Source organism: Strongylocentrotus purpuratus, unplaced genomic scaffold (genome assembly GCF_000002235.5).
Source record: "Strongylocentrotus purpuratus isolate Spur 01 unplaced genomic scaffold, Spur_5.0 spur5_scaffold_6, whole genome shotgun sequence".
In the NCBI taxonomy this organism is placed as follows: domain Eukaryota; kingdom Metazoa; phylum Echinodermata; class Echinoidea; order Camarodonta; family Strongylocentrotidae; genus Strongylocentrotus; species Strongylocentrotus purpuratus.
In genome coordinates, this window is record NW_022145612.1 from 6,036,598 (window position 1) to 6,057,931 (window position 21,334).

The window sequence follows — 21,334 nt, forward strand, 5'->3', positions numbered from 1 at the left end:
TTTCCAACCGCGCCAAATTTAATTTACGTTCCGACAACTGTTAAATGGGTTCGTGTTGTTAAGAATCCACTGCTTTCTGCTCCACCAAACGTCCACATGCGGAGTTGTTTATCAACTAAATATTCAAATTTATGGATGTTTCCTTCCCAGGTGTTTGTGTTGTTGAAGCATTTTATTCACCCGCTATCATTCTTTGTTCTCCAATTGCCAGAACGCAAATAACATTTTGGTTTTATAGTTTCATGCGGAGTCGTTTATCAACTATATGTATTCAAATGTATGAATGCTTCCTTCCCAGGTGTTTGTGGTGTTTATGCATTTCATTCACCTGTTACTATTCTTTGTACTCCAATTGTTAGAATACAAAATGCATTTTGGTTTTATAGTTTCATTCAATAAGTAAGTCAAATTTATGGATGTTTCCTTCCCAGGTGTTTGTGTTGTTGAAGCATTTTATTCACCCGCTATCATTCTTTGTTCTCCAATTGCCAGAACGCAAATAACATTTTGGTTTTATAGTTTCATGCGGAGTCGTTTATCAACTATATGTATTCAAATGTATGAATGCTTCCTTCCCAGGTGTTTGTGGTGTTTATGCATTTCATTCACCTGTTACTATTCTTTGTACTCCAATTGTTAGAATACAAAATGCATTTTGGTTTTATAGTTTCATTCAATAAGTAAGTCAATAAAAGAGTATGTTCTGCACAGTGAAAACAATGTGTGTCCCTATTGTACAATGTAATGTTTCCCCTCATTTTGTAATAGTTAATTTACCAATTCACATAATGGAACTACCTGCCCGATGAAGCCAGTGGCCCGGGACCCCTGAGCACTCAACACCGTATGGGAGTCAGTTTGTGGTCAACTTCTTTTATGAGACAAATCCAAGCAAACGTTTCCATATGTGAAGAAAATGGGGGGTATCGAACCCAGAAGACCGTTATGATAGTGAAAAACAATCCCTGTTGAAGTGCTATATCAATATTACAAGAATAATAATTATCATATAGTAATGATTTTCTTTTCATGTAGATATAAAATAAGTGTAAAATGATAGTCACAATCTTTCCTTTTCCCCCACCCTTTTTTTGTTTTATTGCAGTTGCTGTTGTTGTATTGTTAGTGACTTAATTCATGTTTTTGTTAAATTTGACTTCCATGTACTAAAGGGATTGACCATAGAAAGGCCCTTAGGCCTATTGTCGATCCGACCATTATCTGTAATGTTATATTTATGTTGTATTATTGTTTGTCTTTTGATTGTTTTGTATTTTTATCAGATTGTGGAAATAAACTTGATTTGAATTGAAATTGATATACCTATAATGATAAATGTAGGTCTAATGTTTATGATGATGAGGATGATGATGATAATCATTGCTTTCAATTATTTTCGACTTTTAATTTCCTGTAACCAAATAATTTTGCATTACAAGACTAAAGAGCAATATCAAAGCTATTTCAATGCTAATTTTCGGTTATATCATTACGTTTATTATTGTCTGTCATTGTTTATATGTGAAAGTAGTAGTAGTATCAGTGGCGGATCCAGGGGGGGGGAACCGGGGGGCCCGACCCCCCCCCCCTGGGAAAAAAAATCATGTAAAAAAAAGTGCTTTTTTGCTTTTTTGGGGGTGCAAATTTTCGAGGACCAAAAAAAAAAATTGTGCTCACTACCCCCCCCCCCCCCCCCCCCCCCCCCCCCACTGAGCGACTTTTCGGCCGGCGCGATTTTCAAATTTTTGGGAGCAAAAAAACAAAACAAAACAAAAAACACTAGTGCTCACTAGCTTACCCCCCCCCCCCCCCCCACTGAGCGAATTTTCGGGAGCAAAAAAAAAATAACAAATTGGGCCCCCTCCCCTGAGAAATCCTGGATCCGCGCCTGAGTAGTATAGCTAGTATAATGATAATAATAATAATAATAATGATAATAATAATAATAATCATGATGATGGTGATAAATTTGATTAAATGAATATAGACCCTATCAATACTCTATCAATTTAGTATCCATTCATTAATGTTAGTGATATTTTCCCATTGTTCATCCTTCATCTTCGCAAGTGAACATATTCTTGTCATGTCCGAAACAAATATAGAAGAGATAAATCATTTTCAGTTACTTTTCACTATTCAGACCCAATGCATGGTGGCGCTGTTTATTATTGAAGATCAAATTTATCGCATATCAAGTCCGAATCCTAAACTTCGCTGCCTAAAGATTGTACAAAATGAAGAAGATCGGGGCATTCTTCGAGAAAAAGAAGACTGATATGAAATTTAAGCAAGCTGGTCACGGAGTGAAGTTGAATGAAAGCACACCACAGTCCAGGTATGTAGGCTATCTAATAATTAATTGTATTTAATTCGACATATTCGAGGCAAACACGGTTTGACACTTGTGGGGCTGATCAGTTTTCTTCGACGGAAATAACCGTCTGGTAGCCTACACTTAGTGGAAGTTAGTCAACTTCCACTTTGGTTCTACTTCTACGTCGATATTTGACAGTTCAGAATTCTATCCAGACTTTGACTTGGAACTCCGGCGTGGAGATGCCCTACTAAAACATACCGAAAATCGACTAGATCTAGATCTAGACATAAATCTTCATCAATTGTTCAAATAAAAATTAATGACTGATGGCCATGATTTAAAGATAAAGATCAGTTCTGGTCATGTGATTGCATTGTGAAAGAAACGTTGTGGAATCGATCAGAAAAGGTTGATCATCTAGCATATAAGTGTTGGTGTGTACTGCACTGCAAGGTTCTGGAATCATCAAAATGATAAGAAATTTGGCCCAGTCTAGTTTCGGACTTAGTAAAGTTACAAGCACCTTACACAGAGAGATGTATGGACCTATGGGACTACGCACATGTGCGCGACACATGCGTTTAATCTATCACACTCCAATAGATAAACTGATTTAGCAAATAAATCAATTAGTAGGCGGTTTCCGGGCAAAATTGTCATCATCGTGTATTAGTCAAAACATATTCTTTCACATGATAAGAGCTTCCATTTCATTTTACTGAAATTGAGGCGTTTCCAATACTGGTCTTTACCTTTAAAAGTTGTTATCTTTCTTACCTGTTTCATGTCAATTTTCTTTTCTTTTTTTGGAGTATTTTTCCTAAAAACGAAGACTTATGATATACACTTTCTCACGTGATTCACGGCAAAAAAAAAAATAGTTCAGTTTCCCAAAGTTGACAGCCCTAAACCTGTGAATTCAGACCAAACTGTCTTGTTGTTTATAGTAGGGTAGAGCGCCCGGTATTCGGTCACTTAAGGGGAAATCGCTAATATTTTGAATTCTTACCTCTTTTTATTTGGCAATCTACCCATCAAAAGAAAAGAAAAATATTCCTCATACAGGATTTTATAGTCACTTAAAATAAAGAATGATGATAAGCAAAATATTTCTGAAAGACCGAGCATTTTTCTGCCCAGAATTTGGTCGTGCCGAATAGAATTCGGTCACGCGATTTGTGCGTGGTATCTTCGTTGCCAAGGGGCGAAGCGTATTTGCGCACTATTTTCACACAATTGCGCAACAAAGCACTGAATGTCAATGCATTGACCGAATACTGGACGAGCGCTACCGCTTGGCAAGGGTATCGTATAAATACCTGTTGCACATCGGCAAGTGCATCATTTGCAAATTCGCTGCGATGGAGCGAACACGGAAGAGCTCCTCTTCACACCCATACTAAATTCATTGCAACAGCACACGTAGTTGTTTTGCAATAGGCTTCTACATATGGCTTTGCATGTTAGCGCATGAAGCGCAGAAAGTTGTGCGACACTGACCAATTTCGAGCTAAGTTGGAGATCTTTCCGGGGCCCTATATCTGATTTAATTTTGAGAGTTAAAGATAAAGTTGAGTTCTGGTCATGTGATTGCATTGTGAAAGAAACGGTGTGGAATCTATCAGAAAAGGTTGATCATCTAGTATATAAGTATTTGTGTGTATTGTAAGGTTCTGGAATCATCAAAATGATAAGAAATTTGGCCAAATCTTGGCAAAGTTACAAGCACTGTACACAGAATAATGTATATGGGACTACACAAGCACATGGCGAAAAAAACCTACCCCAGATTTTTACGATGTTTCATGTCATATTTAGAATATGAAGGCATTTGAAGAGCCATGCTTTTCAGTTTTCAGGGAACATGTTTAATCTAATGTTCTTCCACCCTTGCATAATAACAATGATAACGCTCACAAATTATTTTTTACCTCTTCCCAGAACTCAACCTTCTCTTTCGAAAAGTTGTTCAGCTGCCTGATTTGTGCAAGTTTCGTGGCTCATAAATTATTTTTTAAATTGCTACAGCTGTTTAAACGGCTGTCTGACCGAATACTGGGAATGGACCGAATACCGGGCGCGCTACCCTATATACTTTAGATTAATTTGTATGTTTTCTTTTCTAATTACCATTAGCACATCTGGTCAGCCCAGACCAGTAGCACCACGACTGGAGCCTAGTTGTAGCTCTCAGATGGCTGGCCAAGCAGCACTAACTAGACTGGATCCTGGTCCTGGTGCATGTAGACCACGCTCTGCGGCTTCAGCTTCAATCAAAGCACAAGGTATGGTACTGACTGATTAGGGGGTTACTTGATATAGGCGTTGATTTAGTGCCAAACAAAATGACTAAAATGTCAAGTTTTCAAAGTATGTGACTCAGGTGGGTCATTTCTTTTTTTAGCGGACCTATACTAATGTGCCATCCATAGTATATTTTGGTTAGTACCCCAAAGGAAAAGGCATTAAAGAGAAAAACAGACCTTAATGATATTTTTGTACATGACAAATGGGAGAGTCATCCATTATTATGTCACAATCTACTGGCCAATATAAGATTTGTATACATTTAGTGTTCTCATATTTCAAACATTCATAACTCCCTTATTTCATTGGTCTGATATATTTCAAACTTTTGCCATTCTGTTTCTTTTATTTTTCTTCCTTCCTATAATGAACTTATTACAAAGGCTAGAAGATTGCCCTATAATCAAATCAGTAATTAACAATCGGGGGGGGGGGGGGGGTGGTGTGATTGGGGCTCTTTTAGAGATCGATGTACACAATGAGTTCTGTTTTGTTAAACATTATTTTTGAAAACTCTTTAACAAGCAACTTTGAAGTGTATGTTGCCATTCAATTTCTTGAAAAAACTCCCTCTTTGTCTTTTATTTCTCTTATATTTTTAGTACAACTGGATAATGAAGCTAAACAAAAGCAATTATCATCACAAGCACAGGTAAATATCTGCATTATAGTATAATAGGGATAGGAAGATATTGGAATTATACCCTTATGAGTCATCAACAATGTGTCTATTCTGTTTTTTAAAGAGAAGGTTCATTGATTTAAAATACTAACTTTAATGTCATTATTGCAAAGGTGACACTTTGATTGGCCAAGGTTATCAAAAGCCAATGCTTGGAAACATTAGAAATAATGATTATTAACAATTACAAAACACTTAGATACAGCCCCGACATAGCACCTGCAAAGCTCCCCCGTCGCTGCTAAGATATGACGTCACATGTTGAACATGATGTGCACAAGCAGACGGTGTCCCATGACATCTCACACAATTTCAGTGCCCGTTTTGTCATCTTTTCTTCACTTATTTCTCTTACTTCAATGACCTCAGGCGAAATTTTTAATCTATTGCCTCACTCTAAACCCGATGCATGGTGTTATTTTGATGAAAAATGCAAGGTTTAAATAAAAAAAGGAATCCGTCGCTTGTAAACAAAATAAGACGCCATTGTATTTTCAGCTGCATACACCGCGGCATGTTCGGCGTTTCAAGAGGGAACAAATGACGTCCATGCTATCATTCCGGAGGTTTTTTAATTTGAAAGTGTGGCTTCTTTGATTGTTCATTAACCCCTATCCTGTGTATTTACAAACAAAAGAATTTAGTTATCAGAATTGGGGTCATATCCCTTTTTTAATGGTATAAAATTCCATCACATTTATATACACTAAACTCATTATAATTTGAGAAATAAAAGCATTGCAATTGTGTTCATTCTCTATGGGATGTCGTCTGCTTGGGCAGGGTTGGTTCATATTGTGACGGCATTAAAACATCGTTATTTTCCCGGCGAATCTCTCGCATATCCCAGATGCTACGGAGGTTGTTTTATTTGTATTTTTATAAATCACTGATATGTAGTTGACCTAAAACTTGCATGATGGCCATCTGTTAGCTTACCAGTTTCTAGTAATATGCTATTTGCCATATTTGTGATTTTCTATGAACCCGCACTTTAAATGTTTTTTTATATTGATATTTTATTTCGCACTGCATCAAATCCTTTCAATATACTTTGGCAAGTCCACTTCCACTATTTTTTGTAATGTTACTGATCACATTGAAAAAATTGGTTTACCTGATGTATTACCTAAGTATTTAAAGTATTAAGTAGATAGCTTTTCTTTAGCTGAGATCAGACAGAGAAAGAGAAAGGAAAGAGAAGGAAAAGAGAAAGGAAAGAGAAAGGGAAGAGAAGGGGAAGAGAAAGGAAAGAGAAAGGAAAGAGAAAGGAAAGAGAAAGAAAAGAGAAGGGAAAGAGAAAGGAAAGAGAAGGGAAAGAGAAAGGAAAGAGAAAGGAAAGAGAAAAGAAAGAGAAAAGAAAGAGAAAGGAAAGAGAAAGAAAAGAGAAGGGAAAGAGAAAGGGAAGAGAAGGGGAAGAGAAAGGAAAGAGAAGGGAAAGAGAAAGGAAAGAGAAAGGAAAGAGAAAGGAAAGAGAAAGAAAAGAGAAGGGAAAGAGAAAGGAAAGAGAAGGGAAAGAGAAAGGAAAGAGAAAGGAAAGAGAAAAGAAAGAGAAAAGAAAGAGAAAGGAAAGAGAAAGAAAAGAGAAGGGAAAGAGAAAGGGAAGAGAAGGGGAAGAGAAAGGAAAGAGAAGGGAAAGAGAAAGGAAAGAGAAAAGAAAGAGAAAAGAAAGAGAAAGGAAATAAAAAAGAAAGAGAAAGGAAAGAGAAAGGGAAGAGAAGGGGAAGAGAAAGGAAAGAGAAAGGAAAGAGAAAGGAAAGAGAAAGGAAAATTGAAAAATTTGGTTTACCTGATGTATTACCTAAGTATTTAAAGTATTAAGTAGATAGCTTTTCTTTAGCTGAGATCAGACAGACAAAGAGAAAGGAAAGAGAAAGGAAAGAGAAGGGAAAGAGAAAGGGAAGAGAAGGGGAAGAGAAAGGAAAGAGAAAAGAAAGAGAAAGGAAAGAGAAAGAAAAGAGAAGGGAAAGAGAAAGGAAAGAGAAGGGAAAGAGAAAGGAAAGAGAAAGGAAAGAGAAAGGAAAGAGAAGGGAAAGAGAAAGGAAAGAGAAGGGAAAGAGAAAGAAAAGAGAAGGGAAAGAGAAAGGGAAGAGAAGGGGAAGAGAAAGGAAAGAGAAAGGAAAGAGAAAGAAAAGAGAAGGGAAAGAGAAAGGAAAGAGAAGGGAAAGAGAAAGGAAAGAGAAAGGAAAGAGAAAGGAAAGAGAAAGGAAAGAGAAAGAAAAGAGAAGGGAAAGAGAAAGGAAAGAGAAAGAAAAGAGAAGGGAAAGAGAAAGGGAAGAGAAGGGGAAGAGAAAGGAAAGAGAAAGAAAAGAGAAGGGAAAGAGAAAGGGAAGAGAAGGGGAAGAGAAAGGAAAGAGAAAGAAAAGAGAAGGGAAAGAGAAAGGAAAGAGAAAGAAAAGAGAAGGGAAAGAGAAAGGGAAGAGAAGGGGAAGAGAAAGGAAAGAGAAAGGAAAGAGAAAGAAAAGAGAAGGGAAAGAGAAAGGGAAGAGAAGGGGAAGAGAAAGGAAAGAGAAAGAAAAGAGAAGGGAAAGAGAAAGGAAAGAGAAAGAAAAGAGAAGGGAAAGAGAAAGGGAAGAGAAGGGGAAGAGAAAGGAAAGAGAAAGGAAAGAGAAGGGAAAGAGAAGGGAAAGAGAAAGGAAAGAGAAAGGAAAGAGAAAGAAAAGAGAAGGGAAAGAGAAAGGAAAGAGAAGGGAAAGAGAAAGGAAAGAGAAGGGAAAGAGAAAGGAAAGAGAAAGGAAAGAGAAAAGAAAGAGAAAAGAAAGAGAAAGGAAATAAAAAAGAAAGAGAAAGGAAAGAGAAAGGAAAATTGAAAAAATTGGTTTACCTGAGGTATTACCTAAGTATTTAAAGTATTAAGTAGATAGCTTTTCATTAGCTGAGATCAGACAGAGAAAGAGAAAGGAAAAGAGAAAGGAAAGAGAAAGGAAAGAGAAAGGAAAGGGAAAGGAAAGAGAAAGGAAAGAGAAAAGAAAGAGAAAGGAAAGAGAAAGGAAAGAGAAAGGAAAATTGAAAAAATTGGTTTACCTGAGGTATTACCTAAGTATTTAAAGTATTAAGTAGATAGCTTTTCATTAGCTGAGATCAGACAGAGAAAGAGAAAGGAAAAGAGAAAGGAAAGAGAAAGGAAAGAGAAAGGAAAGGGAAAGGAAAGAGAAAAGAAAGAGAAAGGAAAGAGAAAGGAAAGAGAAAGGAAAATTGAAAAAATTGGTTTACCTGAGGTATTACCTAAGTATTTAAAGTATTAAGTAGATAGCTTTTCTTTAGCTGAGATCAGACAGAGAAAGAGAAAGGAAAGAGAAGGAAAAGAGAAAGGAAAGAGAAAGGGAAGAGAAGGGGAAGAGAAAGGAAAGAGAAAGGAAAGAGAAAAGAAAGAGAAAGGAAAGAGAAAGGAAAATTGAAAAATTTGGTTTACCTGATGTATTACCTAAGTATTTAAAGTATTAAGTAGATAGCTTTTCTTTAGCTGAGATCAGACAGACAAAGAGAAAGGAAAGAGAAAGGAAAGAGAAGGGAAAGAGAAAGGGAAGAGAAGGGGAAGAGAAAGGAAAGAGAAAAGAAAGAGAAAGGAAAGAGAAAGAAAAGAGAAGGGAAAGAGAAAGGAAAGAGAAGGGAAAGAGAAAGGAAAGAGAAAGGAAAGAGAAAAGAAAGAGAAAAGAAAGAGAAAGGAAAGAGAAAGAAAAGAGAAGGGAAAGAGAAAGGGAAGAGAAGGGGAAGAGAAAGGAAAGAGAAGGGAAAGAGAAGGGAAAGAGAAAGGAAAGAGAAAGAAAAGAGAAGGGAAAGAGAAAGGAAAGAGAAGGGAAGAGAAAGGAAAGAGAAAGAAAAGAGAAAGGAAAGAGAAAGGAAAGAGAAAGAAAAGAGAAGGGAAAGAGAAAGGAAAGAGAAAGAAAAGAGAAGGGAAAGAGAAAGGGAAGAGAAGGGGAAGAGAAAGGAAAGAGAAAGGAAAGAGAAGGGAAAGAGAAGGGAAAGAGAAAGGAAAGAGAAAGGAAAGAGAAAGAAAAGAGAAGGGAAAGAGAAAGGAAAGAGAAGGGAAAGAGAAAGGAAAGAGAAGGGAAAGAGAAAGGAAAGAGAAAGGAAAGAGAAAAGAAAGAGAAAAGAAAGAGAAAGGAAATAAAAAAGAAAGAGAAAGGAAAGAGAAAGGAAAGAGAAGGGGAAGAGAAAGGAAATAAAAAAGAAAGAGAAGGGAAAGAGAAAGGGAAGAGAAGGGGAAGAGAAAGGAAAGAGAAAGGAAAGAGAAAGGAAAGAGAAGGGAAAGAGAAAGGAAAGAGAAGGGAAAGAGAAAGGAAAGAGAAAGGAAAGAGAAAGAAAAGAGAAGGGAAAGAGAAAGGAAAGAGAAGGGAAAGAGAAAGGAAAGAGAAAGGAAAGAGAAAGAGAAAGGAAAAAAAGAAAGAGAAAGGAAAGAGAAAGGAAAGAGAAGGGAAAGAGAAGGGAAAGAGAAAGGAAAGAGAAAGGAAAGAGAAAGAAAAGAGAAGGGAAAGAGAAAGGGAAGAGAAGGGGAAGAGAAAGGAAAGAGAAAGAAAAGAGAAGGGAAAGAGAAAGGAAAGAGAAAGAAAAGAGAAGGGAAAGAGAAAGGGAAGAGAAGGGGAAGAGAAAGGAAAGAGAAAGGAAAGAGAAGGGAAAGAGAAGGGAAAGAGAAAGGAAAGAGAAAGGAAAGAGAAAGAAAAGAGAAGGGAAAGAGAAAGGAAAGAGAAGGGAAAGAGAAAGGAAAGAGAAGGGAAAGAGAAAGGAAAGAGAAAGGAAAGAGAAAAGAAAGAGAAAAGAAAGAGAAAGGAAATAAAAAAGAAAGAGAAAGGAAAGAGAAAGGAAAGAGAAAGGAAAGAGAAAGGAAAGAGAAAGAAAAGAGAAGGGAAAGAGAAAGGAAAGAGAAGGGAAAGAGAAAGGAAAGAGAAAGGAAAGAGAAAGGAAATAAAAAAGAAAGAGAAAGGAAAGAGAAAGGAAAGAGAAAGGAAAGAGAAAGGAAAGAGAAAGAAAAGAGAAGGGAAAGAGAAAAGAAAGAGAAAGGAAATAAAAAAGAAAGAGAAAGGAAAGAGAAAGAAAGAGAAAGGAAAGAGAAAGGAAAGAGAAAGAAAAGAGAAGGGAAAGAGAAAAGAAAGAGAAAGGAAAGAGAAGGGAAAGAGAAAAGAAAGAGAAAGGAAATAAAAAAGAAAGAGAAAGGAAAGAGAAAGGAAAGAGAAAGGAAAGAGAAAGGAAAGAGAAAGAAAAGAGAAGGGAAAGAGAAAAGAAAGAGAAAGGAAATAAAAAAGAAAGAGAAAGGAAAGAGAAAAGAAAGAGAAAAGAAAGAGAAAGGAAATAAAAAAGAAAGAGAAAGGAAAGAGAAAGGAAAGAGAAGGGAAAGAGAAAGGAAAGAGAAAGGAAAGAGAAAGAAAAGAGAAGGGAAAGAGAAAGGAAAGAGAAGGGAAAGAGAAAGGAAAGAGAAGGGAAAGAGAAGGGAAAGAGAAGGGAAAGAGAAGGGAAAGAGAAAGGAAAGAGAAAGGAAAGAGAAAGGAAAGAGAAAGAAAAGAGAAAGGAAAGAGAAGGGAAAGAGAAGGGAAAGAGAAAGGAAAGAGAAAGGAAAGAGAAGGGAAAGAGAAGGGAAATAAAAAAGAAAGAGAAAGGAAAGAGAAAGGAAAATTGAAAAAATTGGTTTACCTGAGGTATTACCTAAGTATTTAAAGTATTAAGTAGATAGCTTTTCTTTAGCTGAGATCAGACAGACAAAGAGAAAAGAAAGAGAAAGGAAAGAGAAGGGAAAGAGAAAGGAAAGAGAAAGGAAAGAGAAAGAAAAGAGAAGGGAAAGAGAAAGGAAAGAGAAAGGAAAGAGAAAGAAAAGAGAAAGGAAAGAGAAAGAAAAGAGAAAGAAAAGAGAAAGGAAAGAGAAAGGAAAGAGAAAGGAAAGAGAAAGAAAAGAGAAGGGAAAGAGAAAGGAAAGAGAAGGGAAAGAGAAAGGAAAGAGAAGGGAAAGAGAAGGGAAAGAGAAGGGAAAGAGAAGGGAAAGAGAAAGGAAAGAGAAAGGAAAGAGAAAGGAAAGAGAAAGAAAAGAGAAGGGAAAGAAAGAGAAAGAAAGAGAAAGGAAATAAAAAGAAAGAGAAAGGAAAGAGAAGGGAAAGAGAAAAGAAAGAGAAAGGAAATAAAAAAGAAAGAGAAAGGAAAGAGAAAGGAAAGAGAAAGGAAAGAGAAAGGAAAGAGAAAGAAAAGAGAGGGAAAGAGAAAGGAAAGAGAAGGGAAAGAGAAAGGAAAGAGAAGGGAAAGAGAAGGGAAAGAGAAAGGAAAGAGAAAGGAAAGAGAAAGAAAAGAGAAGGGAAAGAGAAAGGAAAGAGAAGGGAAAGAGAAAGGAAAGAGAAGGGAAAGAGAAGGGAAAGAGAAAGGAAAGAGAAAGAAAAGAGAAAGAAAAGAGAAAGGAAAGAGAAAGAAAAGAGAAGGGAAAGAGAAAGGGAAGAGAAGGGGAAGAGAAAGGAAAGAGAAAGGAAAAGAGAAGGGAAAGAGAAGGGAAAGAGAAAGGAAAGAGAAAGGAAAGAGAAAGAAAAGAGAAGGGAAAGAGAAAGGGAAGAGAAGGGGAAGAGAAAGGAAAGAGAAGGGAAAGAGAAAGGAAAGAGAAAGGAAAGAGAAAGAAAAGAGAAGGGAAAGAGAAAGGAAAGAGAAGGGAAAGAGAAAGGAAAGAGAAGGGAAAGAGAAAGGAAAGAGAAAGGAAAGAGAAAAGAAAGAGAAAGGAAAGAGAAAGGAAATAAAAAAGAAAGAGAAAGGAAAGAGAAAGGAAAATTGAAAAAATTGGTTTACCTGAGGTATTACCTAAGTATTTAAAGTATTAAGTAGATAGCTTTTCTTTAGCTGAGATCAGACAGACAAAGAGAAAAGAAAGAGAAAGGAAAGAGAAGGGAAAGAGAAAGGAAAGAGAAAGGAAAGAGAAAGAAAAGAGAAGGGAAAGAGAAAGGAAAGAGAAAGGAAAGAGAAAGAAAAGAGAAGGGAAAGAGAAGGGAAAGAGAAGGGAAAGAGAAGGGAAAGAGAAAGGAAAGAGAAAGAAAAGAGAAAGAAAAGAGAAAGGAAAGAGAAAGGAAAGAGAAAGGAAAGAGAAAGGAAAGAGAAGGGAAAGAGAAGGGAAAGAGAAAGGAAAGAGAAAGGAAAGAGAAGGGAAAGAGAAAGGAAAGAGAAAAGAAAATAATGGTTTCTGTGTTCATCATGCTTCATGATACTTGGTATTTGGTAATGTATGAGACACAGATAGACCAAATATGCATGACTGGCCTATTTGTATGTAATCAATCTCTCAAGCTCGATCAATCAGTAACTTCTCTATTATGTTTCTTCTTTTAGGGTGGGGCAACAGCCAATCAAGACTATAGTGACAATCAAGCTGCTCTGCTAGTGTTAGGTGTCACTTTCAGGTGTAGATGCTCTATGAGATTAAAGAAACCAGAATTTGAGGCCCATCTCACAGAATGTCTTCTTATGGTGAGTTACATATCTGATACATGTGTACCTTATAAAGTTGCATGTTAGAGAATGTCTCCTGTTACCAAGATCTAATTGTACATGAAAGCATTGACTTTATATTGCTAACTATTTCATTCTGGAAGTTACAATCTCTTTACATGCATTTGCAATTAGGGCAAAGAGTTATATTGATTTCCAAGGGCCATAATTTTATCAAAATTGGACGTCAGTATTGCATGATCAGTGATTCTAAACGTGACAATTGAGAGACATGGGTTTAACAAGGGACTCTTTGTTTGAGGGGCAAAATTAAACTTCTTAATTTACACTCGCAGAAGTTTATATCAATCGATACATCAAATTTGTGTAATGATTATCTAAAAATAACTGGTCTATAAAGACCTTTTTGTTTCAAAGGATTTCCATTGAAGCATACATTGTCTGTTACGAGCCAGAAGGGCATAACATGTGGGTATGAGTACATGAGCCAACATCATAGATAAACCATGTTTGATTTCAGCAACTGGCCGAGGACCCACCTTCAGCATCAGCCACCATGGTATACACACTCAACAAGGACAAAGGCAAGATCAAAGTAGGGGTGGATACAATATGCAAGTGAGTTGGACCTTTTACGTCAAATATATTTATTGCAATAGAATGATAGTGGGATTGTTCATTTGCAGGATATGCTGTCTATTTGAAATGCTTAGACTGCAAAATATTGACCTTCAATGTATTCATGTTAAAGTGACTCGGTAACATTGCCTCAGATTCTGAAACAAAATTCTGGATTTAGCTCATGCAGTAATCATCATTATAAACCTTTAGGTCCGTCGGGAATCCCAAGAATTTTACAAGCCTATCCCCCATCTGATTATTAAAATATTTATGACGATTTTTATAACACTACAGTCTATTGGGGAAAATGAGTATGGTAAAACCGGTCACTTGAATTTTTTAATTTTTTGAGGCACTTCATTAATATTTTGAAGCGCAACTTTTTTAGGGCTTCAATATATCACACCATATCACAGACACTGATAACACATAGGGCCATGCATCTCAGATTTAACTTTGTTTAACAATGTCTTTAATATTATACATGTTACAGATATCTCGATAATGTGTGCCTGAATCCAGGGGAAGAGAAGTATCGTAAGATCCGATCAAGCAACAAGGCCTTTCAGGAAAGGATTACCGGACTGGTAGGTGCAGAGGAGTTCCTTCAAGCTGTTGGCTTTGAGAGGAAGATACTGCCTTATGAAGGTTAGTTCAATCCTCTGTTCAGTCGAAACTTATCTGTTCAATCCTATCACGTCAAAAAACTAATGCCACAACATGCCAGTCACTCCACAAAACCAATGCTAAGCCAACTGATTTTGTCGGCATAATGTGAATCCAAACTTAGTATTAATGTAATAGTCATCATAGAAATATATCCATAGTTTACAAAGCACTTAGGCATTTGTCCTAGCAACAACCAACAAAGCAGTATCATAGACGGGATTCATGGTTAGAGTGTTTCATGTTCCTACACCCTCAAGCCAGGTATTCAAAAGGAATATATTGTATTTATGGGAATTGAGTTGGTACTGTGTGCCAAAGACATCTACTTCCTTGTCACTGTGTGCCAAATACATATACTTCCTGACCTTTCCATCTAATAATAATGATAATACTCAGTTTTTATATAGCGCTTATTACAATCACTAAGCGCTTCCAAACTTGGAGATCATTACCCCGGCTTTAGCTGTGCTGCCATTATGACGCTCCAGCATTTCAAAGAATTAAATCCTGCCAGGTACCCATTTTAAGGCTGCGACGGGTAGTCAAATGCTCGAGTACCCGCACGGTTGACAACTACTCGGGTACGATTTCTCGTACCCGAATATACGGCCGCAAAAAAAAAAAAAAAAAAAAAATGTCCAGGCCCACGCTTACCCGTGCCAGGGAGAGCAGCGACCGCTGGCATGGTACCGTCGGTAAAAATGTTTCCCAACTCAAGCACTGTCAAACTCACCTTTCAGAAACTGGGACCAAATGTCCAGATTTCTGTTTGGACTTGGAGGAAAATGGATTATTCTGCCATCTTTGGTTTTTAAAACAGCATTGTTTACTGTTATTATTCTTATTAAATCGGCGCCTTCAACTGCAACTCAAAGTAAAATTGCATGCGTTTTCAGCGAGGGGAAACTGCTGAGTGGTATGGTAGTGGCAAAAAAATCAAAAAAATCAAAAAAATCAAAAAATCAAATTTTTTTTTAAAAAATCAAAAAATTCAAAAAAATTATAAAAAAACATGGCGTCCGAATATTCGAGTATTCGCATTAGAGCCTGGGAGTGTACTCGGGTACCTCATTACACTGTTGTGCACAGCCTTAACCCATTTACATCACCTGGGTTGAGTGAGGCAAATGTAGATCAATGTCTTGATATGATATCTATCTTGCAAGAAAATTATTGCTGTAATGTTTTCTATCCACCAAACCAACCTCATCAAACTGCAAATGATTAATTATTCTCTTGTCCATAGATTCTGAGACTGATTTCTTTGTGCTGAATGAGGAGAGAGCCTCAGACATTGATAGATTGAATGCTATGAAGGAGCTCTTGAAGTCTGGTACTCCATACAAACCAGTGCTGGAACGGGACATGAAGGTTTACCAGCCGTCCCAAAGAGCAAGCCACTTCGAACTTCCAAGCGAATTCTACATGCTTACTCCAGAGGAAATCAAAAAAGAACAACAGATCAGGTATGTAGCCTTCCTTTATTGGAACAAAAAAATGTTTGTTGACTACACCTACTGTCAATGACCCATCAATTAACCCATACTTTTCAGGCTTATTGTCTCTTAAGTTTGTCAGAATGGTTTAGTTTTTATCCATAAACTTCATTCTAATTTTGTCTGTTGGATGCTTGCTTTTATTTTGCCTTGTTGTTGTAGTTGTTGTTATTGATGTTGTTGATGGTGGTGGTGGTAGTGTTCTACATACTTCTACATTCACCTTTAATCGGCTTTTATGCCGTTTCCAATATTTTTGCACAGTGGTAGTCAAGTAACATTCTTTTGTTTAGTCCTCATTTCTGTCATTACTCTCTGTTCCTGATCCCTTTGGGAAAATATTGAGGCATGATTCATAGATTTGAAGGCAATGGAATTGTATTAGCCAAGTGAAGTTAAACAAAGAAATCACAAGAGTATTGCATCTATTGAATTGCAGGGCTGAGGTAATTGAGCGTGGTTCAGTCCTACGAACGAAAGCCATGAAGGAAGCCGAGTCCCAGAAGGCGCTACGTAGATACCGCTATGCTCTCATCAGGGTGCGCTTCCCAGATGGTGTCTTATTGCAAGGTAAGACAGTGAGACAGTCCAAAAGATAAAGGGTGGTTACAGGCCTTTCCCTTTTTTACATAGGTTTTGGCCTGTGATACGATTCCTTTTTGTTGTCCAAAGTTCTTAATTGTTGTCAGTTAAAGGTCATTCAACTTCCTCTGTCTGTTCTCTCTTTTTTAGCTGAAGCATAAAGCACATGAGAAAGGGTCATTTTCTTCTGGATAGAAGACGTACATTTAGTCAATCTACATGTTGTCATCAGAAGGTCTATTGTCAATGAATTATTCACCTGCTGCTTGAAAGTCAATGAAAGTCACATCACTACAACTAACTTACATTGATAATTTTTGTTCAATAGTTCCTAATTGTTAATGGATGATTGTATTATGAGCTTCTCTCAATATGTAGACATGAAAATTTCTTTCTTGGACTTTACAGATATGTTTTTGTGTATGAATCTGTACAATTGTATGTATGATTTAATATTCATTCTATCTATCTTTTTTCAGGTACTTTCTATGCAAGGGACAAGCTTCGGACACTCAAGGAGTTTGTCCAGTCTCAGCTGGACAATAGTTGGCAGCCTTTTATCTTGACCGACCCAGGCAACATCAAACTGACCGATGATGATAAGATGCTGGCTGAACTACATCTGGTAAGTACAAGAAGATTGAGTGACTTTAGGAGTGGATCAAGTGTTTTTATGGTCACGAGGATCAACCCCATGGGTTTCATTCAGCCAGCTGATGGTTTGAAACATCACGTCATGAAGCGTGCAGTCTTCTTGCCAGTCATTGAATAAATCCACAAAGGAGTTCTAAAACTAGAATTGCACAATGGGCATTTTGCATAACATCAGTTACATTTTCTATTTGATTACAAATTTTCCATTAAGTAAGGGCTTGTGTTAATATTTGTATTTAATCTCGGTTTCAAATTATTGAAGTAAGACTTTTGCGCAGGAACCCCAGGTGAGGATGTGAAGGCTACTGTAGTCTAAATGAATATACCATAAAACCCTAGAAATAGTTGCACAATCAAGAAAAAGTGCTCAGGTGGACTTGTGAACATTCTGAGATGTGTGGATGATCATTTTGAAAATTCTCTAACTTAAAATCAGAATAAAATATTAAATTAACTTGCATAATCATAATGATTACTCTTTTAGTCTGAAACGCTGATCTTGATTATGTTTGTATATGTATGTTTTGTTTGTCCAGGCCCCTGCAGTAGTGATCAACTTCTCGTGGGATGCGGAGGTGATGGCAGACATCGCAGCAGCCAACCAGGGAGCCATGAGGGTCACCTACCTTAAACCAGATGCCATGGGACAACTCCAACCACTCTAGAAAGACGTGACAATCAATAAGTGACAAAAGGGTGACAAAGGGTGACAAAGAGTGACAAAGAGTGACAATCATTGTTAACAAGGATGGAATGGTTAGAAGGAAGGAAGACGACTGGAGGATATGAACCGTACCGCTTGAACCACCAGCAGGTTACAAATATGAAATCATATGCTACACCAAGACATATAGAAGAACAGTGATGTGGTATAGTGGTTCATTCACTTGATTCTCAATCCAGGAGTTGAGGAGTTCGAATCCTAGCCCAGCAATAATGACATTAATCCACATTTTCCACTCTCCACCCAGGTGTAGATGGGTACCTGGCAATTGCTGTGGTAATAATAATTGCTGGGCCCTTATGAAGAACATCGCAAAAGTTGATGAGGCTTCCCTAATATAACAAATGCTAAATGCAGCTACTTAAAAGATGAGCAAGGCTTAAAGGGTGAGGAGAAGAGGAAAGTCTGACAGAAATGGCATAGATGTGGTTTCAGAAGAGGCATTACAGAGACAATGAAGAGGACAAACATATCCATATCTTGATGAGTGTTTGTGCATTTCTTGAAATCAGGTGCTACTGGATCTGCCTAAGGAGAGGGCCTTTTAAATGAAAGAACTAGGTCATTATAGACTGAAGAAAATTCATTTTCTTAAGCTGAAACACCGGTATTAAAAAAATGGTGGTTAACTTGTCAACTCATAATTCATGATGTCCTGTTTAGGTGGCACCAATGTATGAAGAAATTTATACCTAGGTTTGTTGATTACATGTGTATGTTAGTCAGTTCTATTCAATCTGCTAGAATGATGGATTTGTCCTCTAATGTTTACTTGAATGGATTCTGTAATGGAATGCTCCATAACAATGCTCCAATCATGCCAATATGTTTGTACCAAGGTTGTGACTTTCCTACATTAGTTGCATGGGAATCCTTGCATGTATGTAACAGATTAGCTTCTAAGAATGTGCAATATTTATTTACTTGGGTAATATTTACAATTTACATATGCATTTCATTTTGTACAACAGGTAAGATTTTGATTAAATGTTTAAATATTTGTTCTGTTATTTATTTTTTCCAAAAGGAAACAAGTAAGAAGTTTATATCAGAAATAGATATGGAATGTAATTTAGAATCAGATATGGAATATTCTTTTGATAAGCCTACATGTATACAAAAATATTTGTAACAAAATTGGATGAACAAGTAGATTTTATTATTTGGTTTGATAGATTTTTAGTACAAGTAACTATTAATCCAGGCATTCGGTAAATTTCAAAACAGACAATTACAAAATCTTTTTTAATGTAACCTGGTATTTTTGAAGTTTCAATTTTAAATACATGTTCAAAATACTTTTTTAAATCCAATTTAATCCACATTTGAGATATGTTTCATTTCACAGATTGTATAATATGCAGTTTTCTTGATAATATTTAAAATGGTACCTGTAGTTTATAATGTAATGAGGGTAATCTTGTTCTTTATTGTTGTAAAACTGTTTGATTGTCTCATTTCCTCATTCAATCCTTTTCTTTCCTCTCTATCTTCATATTACCATATTAAAGCTTTTGCATACCTCCTTTTTATACAATCTGTTAATCACTGTTGTCAAATTATAGACTTTTTCAAATTCATGCTCATTTCTACCCAGAATCCTTGGTGACAAACTATTGAATTTGCATGTTTTGCATGATACAATCTTCAACTTGCATGTATTAAATATTGCTATGTCAGTAAAATCCATAACAATCATTCCGGTTATCAAGGGGAACTTTATTGAGAAACAGGAGTTCGACTACCCAAGATAAAGCCTTGATCTATTCAGGCTCGTTTAAGATGAAATGAGGTTTATTACATCTTCAATCCATATAAACTAAGATAATGATCAAAATATAAAATTTAATTACTTTTTCAAAATACTCTTACATTGTAATGTATGCTGTAATTTCAATGTTATCTGCTTTCTGTAATAGTCAATATTGTATTGTCATTGAATAAAATAAGTGTATTAGGAATTTAGGATAGGTAGTTGTGGCAAGGAAGAAAATTTAGAATGATCAGCTCTATGACAGTAAAGGGTTAAGTTGTAAATAGTATTACATATGCTCTATATGAATTATATCAAGACTAATTTTTATATTCTATATGTTGAACTGTCTCTGTTGTACTTACTCAAATAGAAAGTCAACTACAACGATAATGTTGTTGTGTTATTCATTCAAGTTGTAGGTGTGTCAGTGTTTGAGCAAGAGCAGAGATCGGACGATGCAAGCAGGGATCTTTTACCAACAATCAAACCTTATTCAGATATGCAGTGGTAAACTGTAGGGACACTGATTTTACGCGATCACGGAAAACGGATAGAATTCAGACGCAAAACGGACGCAATTTCGAACGGAAAATCACCTTTTACCTCAAAAATTTTCATTTTTCAAGAAGAAAATCATAAAACTTACACTATTTTTGTGATTTGTTATGCAGTGAAAAAATATCAGGCCTAACATCATGGTTAATAATTCTGAATATTTAGCAATATTCATGAGATTCTTAGGAGACAGGGCACTGTACTGTGTTCTGACACATTCTGCTAACTTTAGTCTGCTTGTCTAAGTTCGAATTTGAAGTTGGTAAATCTAAACATTTGATAATTATTCGTAGGTCTAGCCTAGACCCTAGGGGTCTATATTTTCACTAGTATTTTGCATCAAGTTTATCCAGTCCCGTCCGTATGTTTTTGAGTGGTTATCAGTGGCTTGTCAAAGGTGGCGGCTTTAATAGAACATTTGTACCCTACAAGTTCATGTTTTACTGAAAATCTTATGTAAACGGAATTTTAGTTTTTTCATGTGTACAAAGTCTATGGCAAAACGGAATTTCCGATTTTCAGCCCATTTGAAACGGAATTCCAGATTTTCTGAAACGGAAAAGGCCATTTTTTGAAACGGAAAATCAGTGTCCCTAAAACTGCAGTGATTTTGTTATGATGAAGTTAAGTGTAATACACTTCACGTTTCTGAATCTTATACCATGGAGCCCAAAGAGTACCTCTGTATCATGCATTTGCCATTCATTTACAAAGTGTGAAAAAGCTGCTGCAGGTATGATGCCGTGGTTTACTGTATCCTATCTGAACAAGTCTGAAGGGATGTTTATTCCGATTTCATCCGCGAAAGCATTTGTTAAGATTGATATAGAATTACAATTACTTTATGCTCAGAAAAATCAGTTTTTTTTTAAACATGTGGTCAGTTTACCCACCCTTCACCCCTTTTGGAATGTACGTCAAATGTGAAATTTAGCAGGGATCAGCATGATACCATCATATTATAATAAATATGAAATCTCAGTCGTAGGTTCCACAGTATTTCTATGAAAAACAAAAACAAACGTGTCTTTTCTGATCATAAAATAATTGTAATTCTATATCAAAATCAATAATTTTGTTACAAATCAATCTGAACAATTGCTCTTGCCGATGAAATCAGTCCCATGACCAACTGCGAGAACAAGTCAGATGATAAGATTGTTATGATGACAAAATTATTGATTTTGTTAACAGATACACTTGGTGCCTCGTAGACATATAATATTTTCTGACGTGCCTCGATTCTAATTTGAAATATGAGGTCAATTGTTCATGGAAAGTCAGTACCCAATTTCCAATATGGTGGGGAGTTCCTAAACAGTATGTTGACATGTGTTGGCTTGCAAAAGGGACATGGGCAGCAGTTTCTATGTGCAGTATGTCATAATTCGCTGACAAGGTGGAAATACTAATAATGGGTTACAGGTCTTGCACACGGTGAATTGTATGTCCCACCAAGAAATTCCCCCCCCCCCCCCCGTCTCTTTGGAGAGTCAAGTGAGGGATAATTTGGGATGATAACATTTTACTTAATGTGGTGATAAGTATAGATAATGCAGTGCAT

General features: G+C 36.5%; 1 protein-coding gene across 1 annotated transcript; it reads left to right on the forward strand.

Annotated features, from left to right (window-relative positions):
- The first annotated feature begins 2,141 nt into the window (after positions 1-2,141).
- On the forward strand, positions 2,142-19,602 carry LOC762920 (UBX domain-containing protein 6). Its single transcript, XM_001198732.4, has 10 exons — positions 2,142-2,338; positions 4,457-4,605; positions 5,230-5,279; positions 12,594-12,731; positions 13,234-13,331; positions 13,828-13,982; positions 15,250-15,469; positions 15,939-16,069; positions 16,561-16,706; positions 17,272-19,602. The coding sequence occupies exons 1-10, from the start codon at positions 2,238-2,240 to the stop codon at positions 17,398-17,400; spliced, it is 1,317 nt and encodes a 438-aa protein (XP_001198732.1). The 5' UTR covers positions 2,142-2,237; the 3' UTR covers positions 17,401-19,602.
- The last annotated feature ends 1,732 nt before the right edge of the window (positions 19,603-21,334 follow it).

Bases quoted from the DNA above. Each gene is read 5' to 3' on its own strand.
- LOC762920 (XM_001198732.4), top strand. From the start codon at position 2,238: ATGAAGAAGATCGGGGCATTCTTCGAGAAAAAGAAGACTGATATGAAA. The intron at 5,280-12,593 runs GTAAATATCTGC...TTCTTCTTTTAG, and splicing joins AATTATCATCACAAGCACAG to GGTGGGGCAACAGCCAATCA. The intron at 16,707-17,271 runs GTAAGTACAAGA...TTGTTTGTCCAG, and splicing joins TGCTGGCTGAACTACATCTG to GCCCCTGCAGTAGTGATCAA.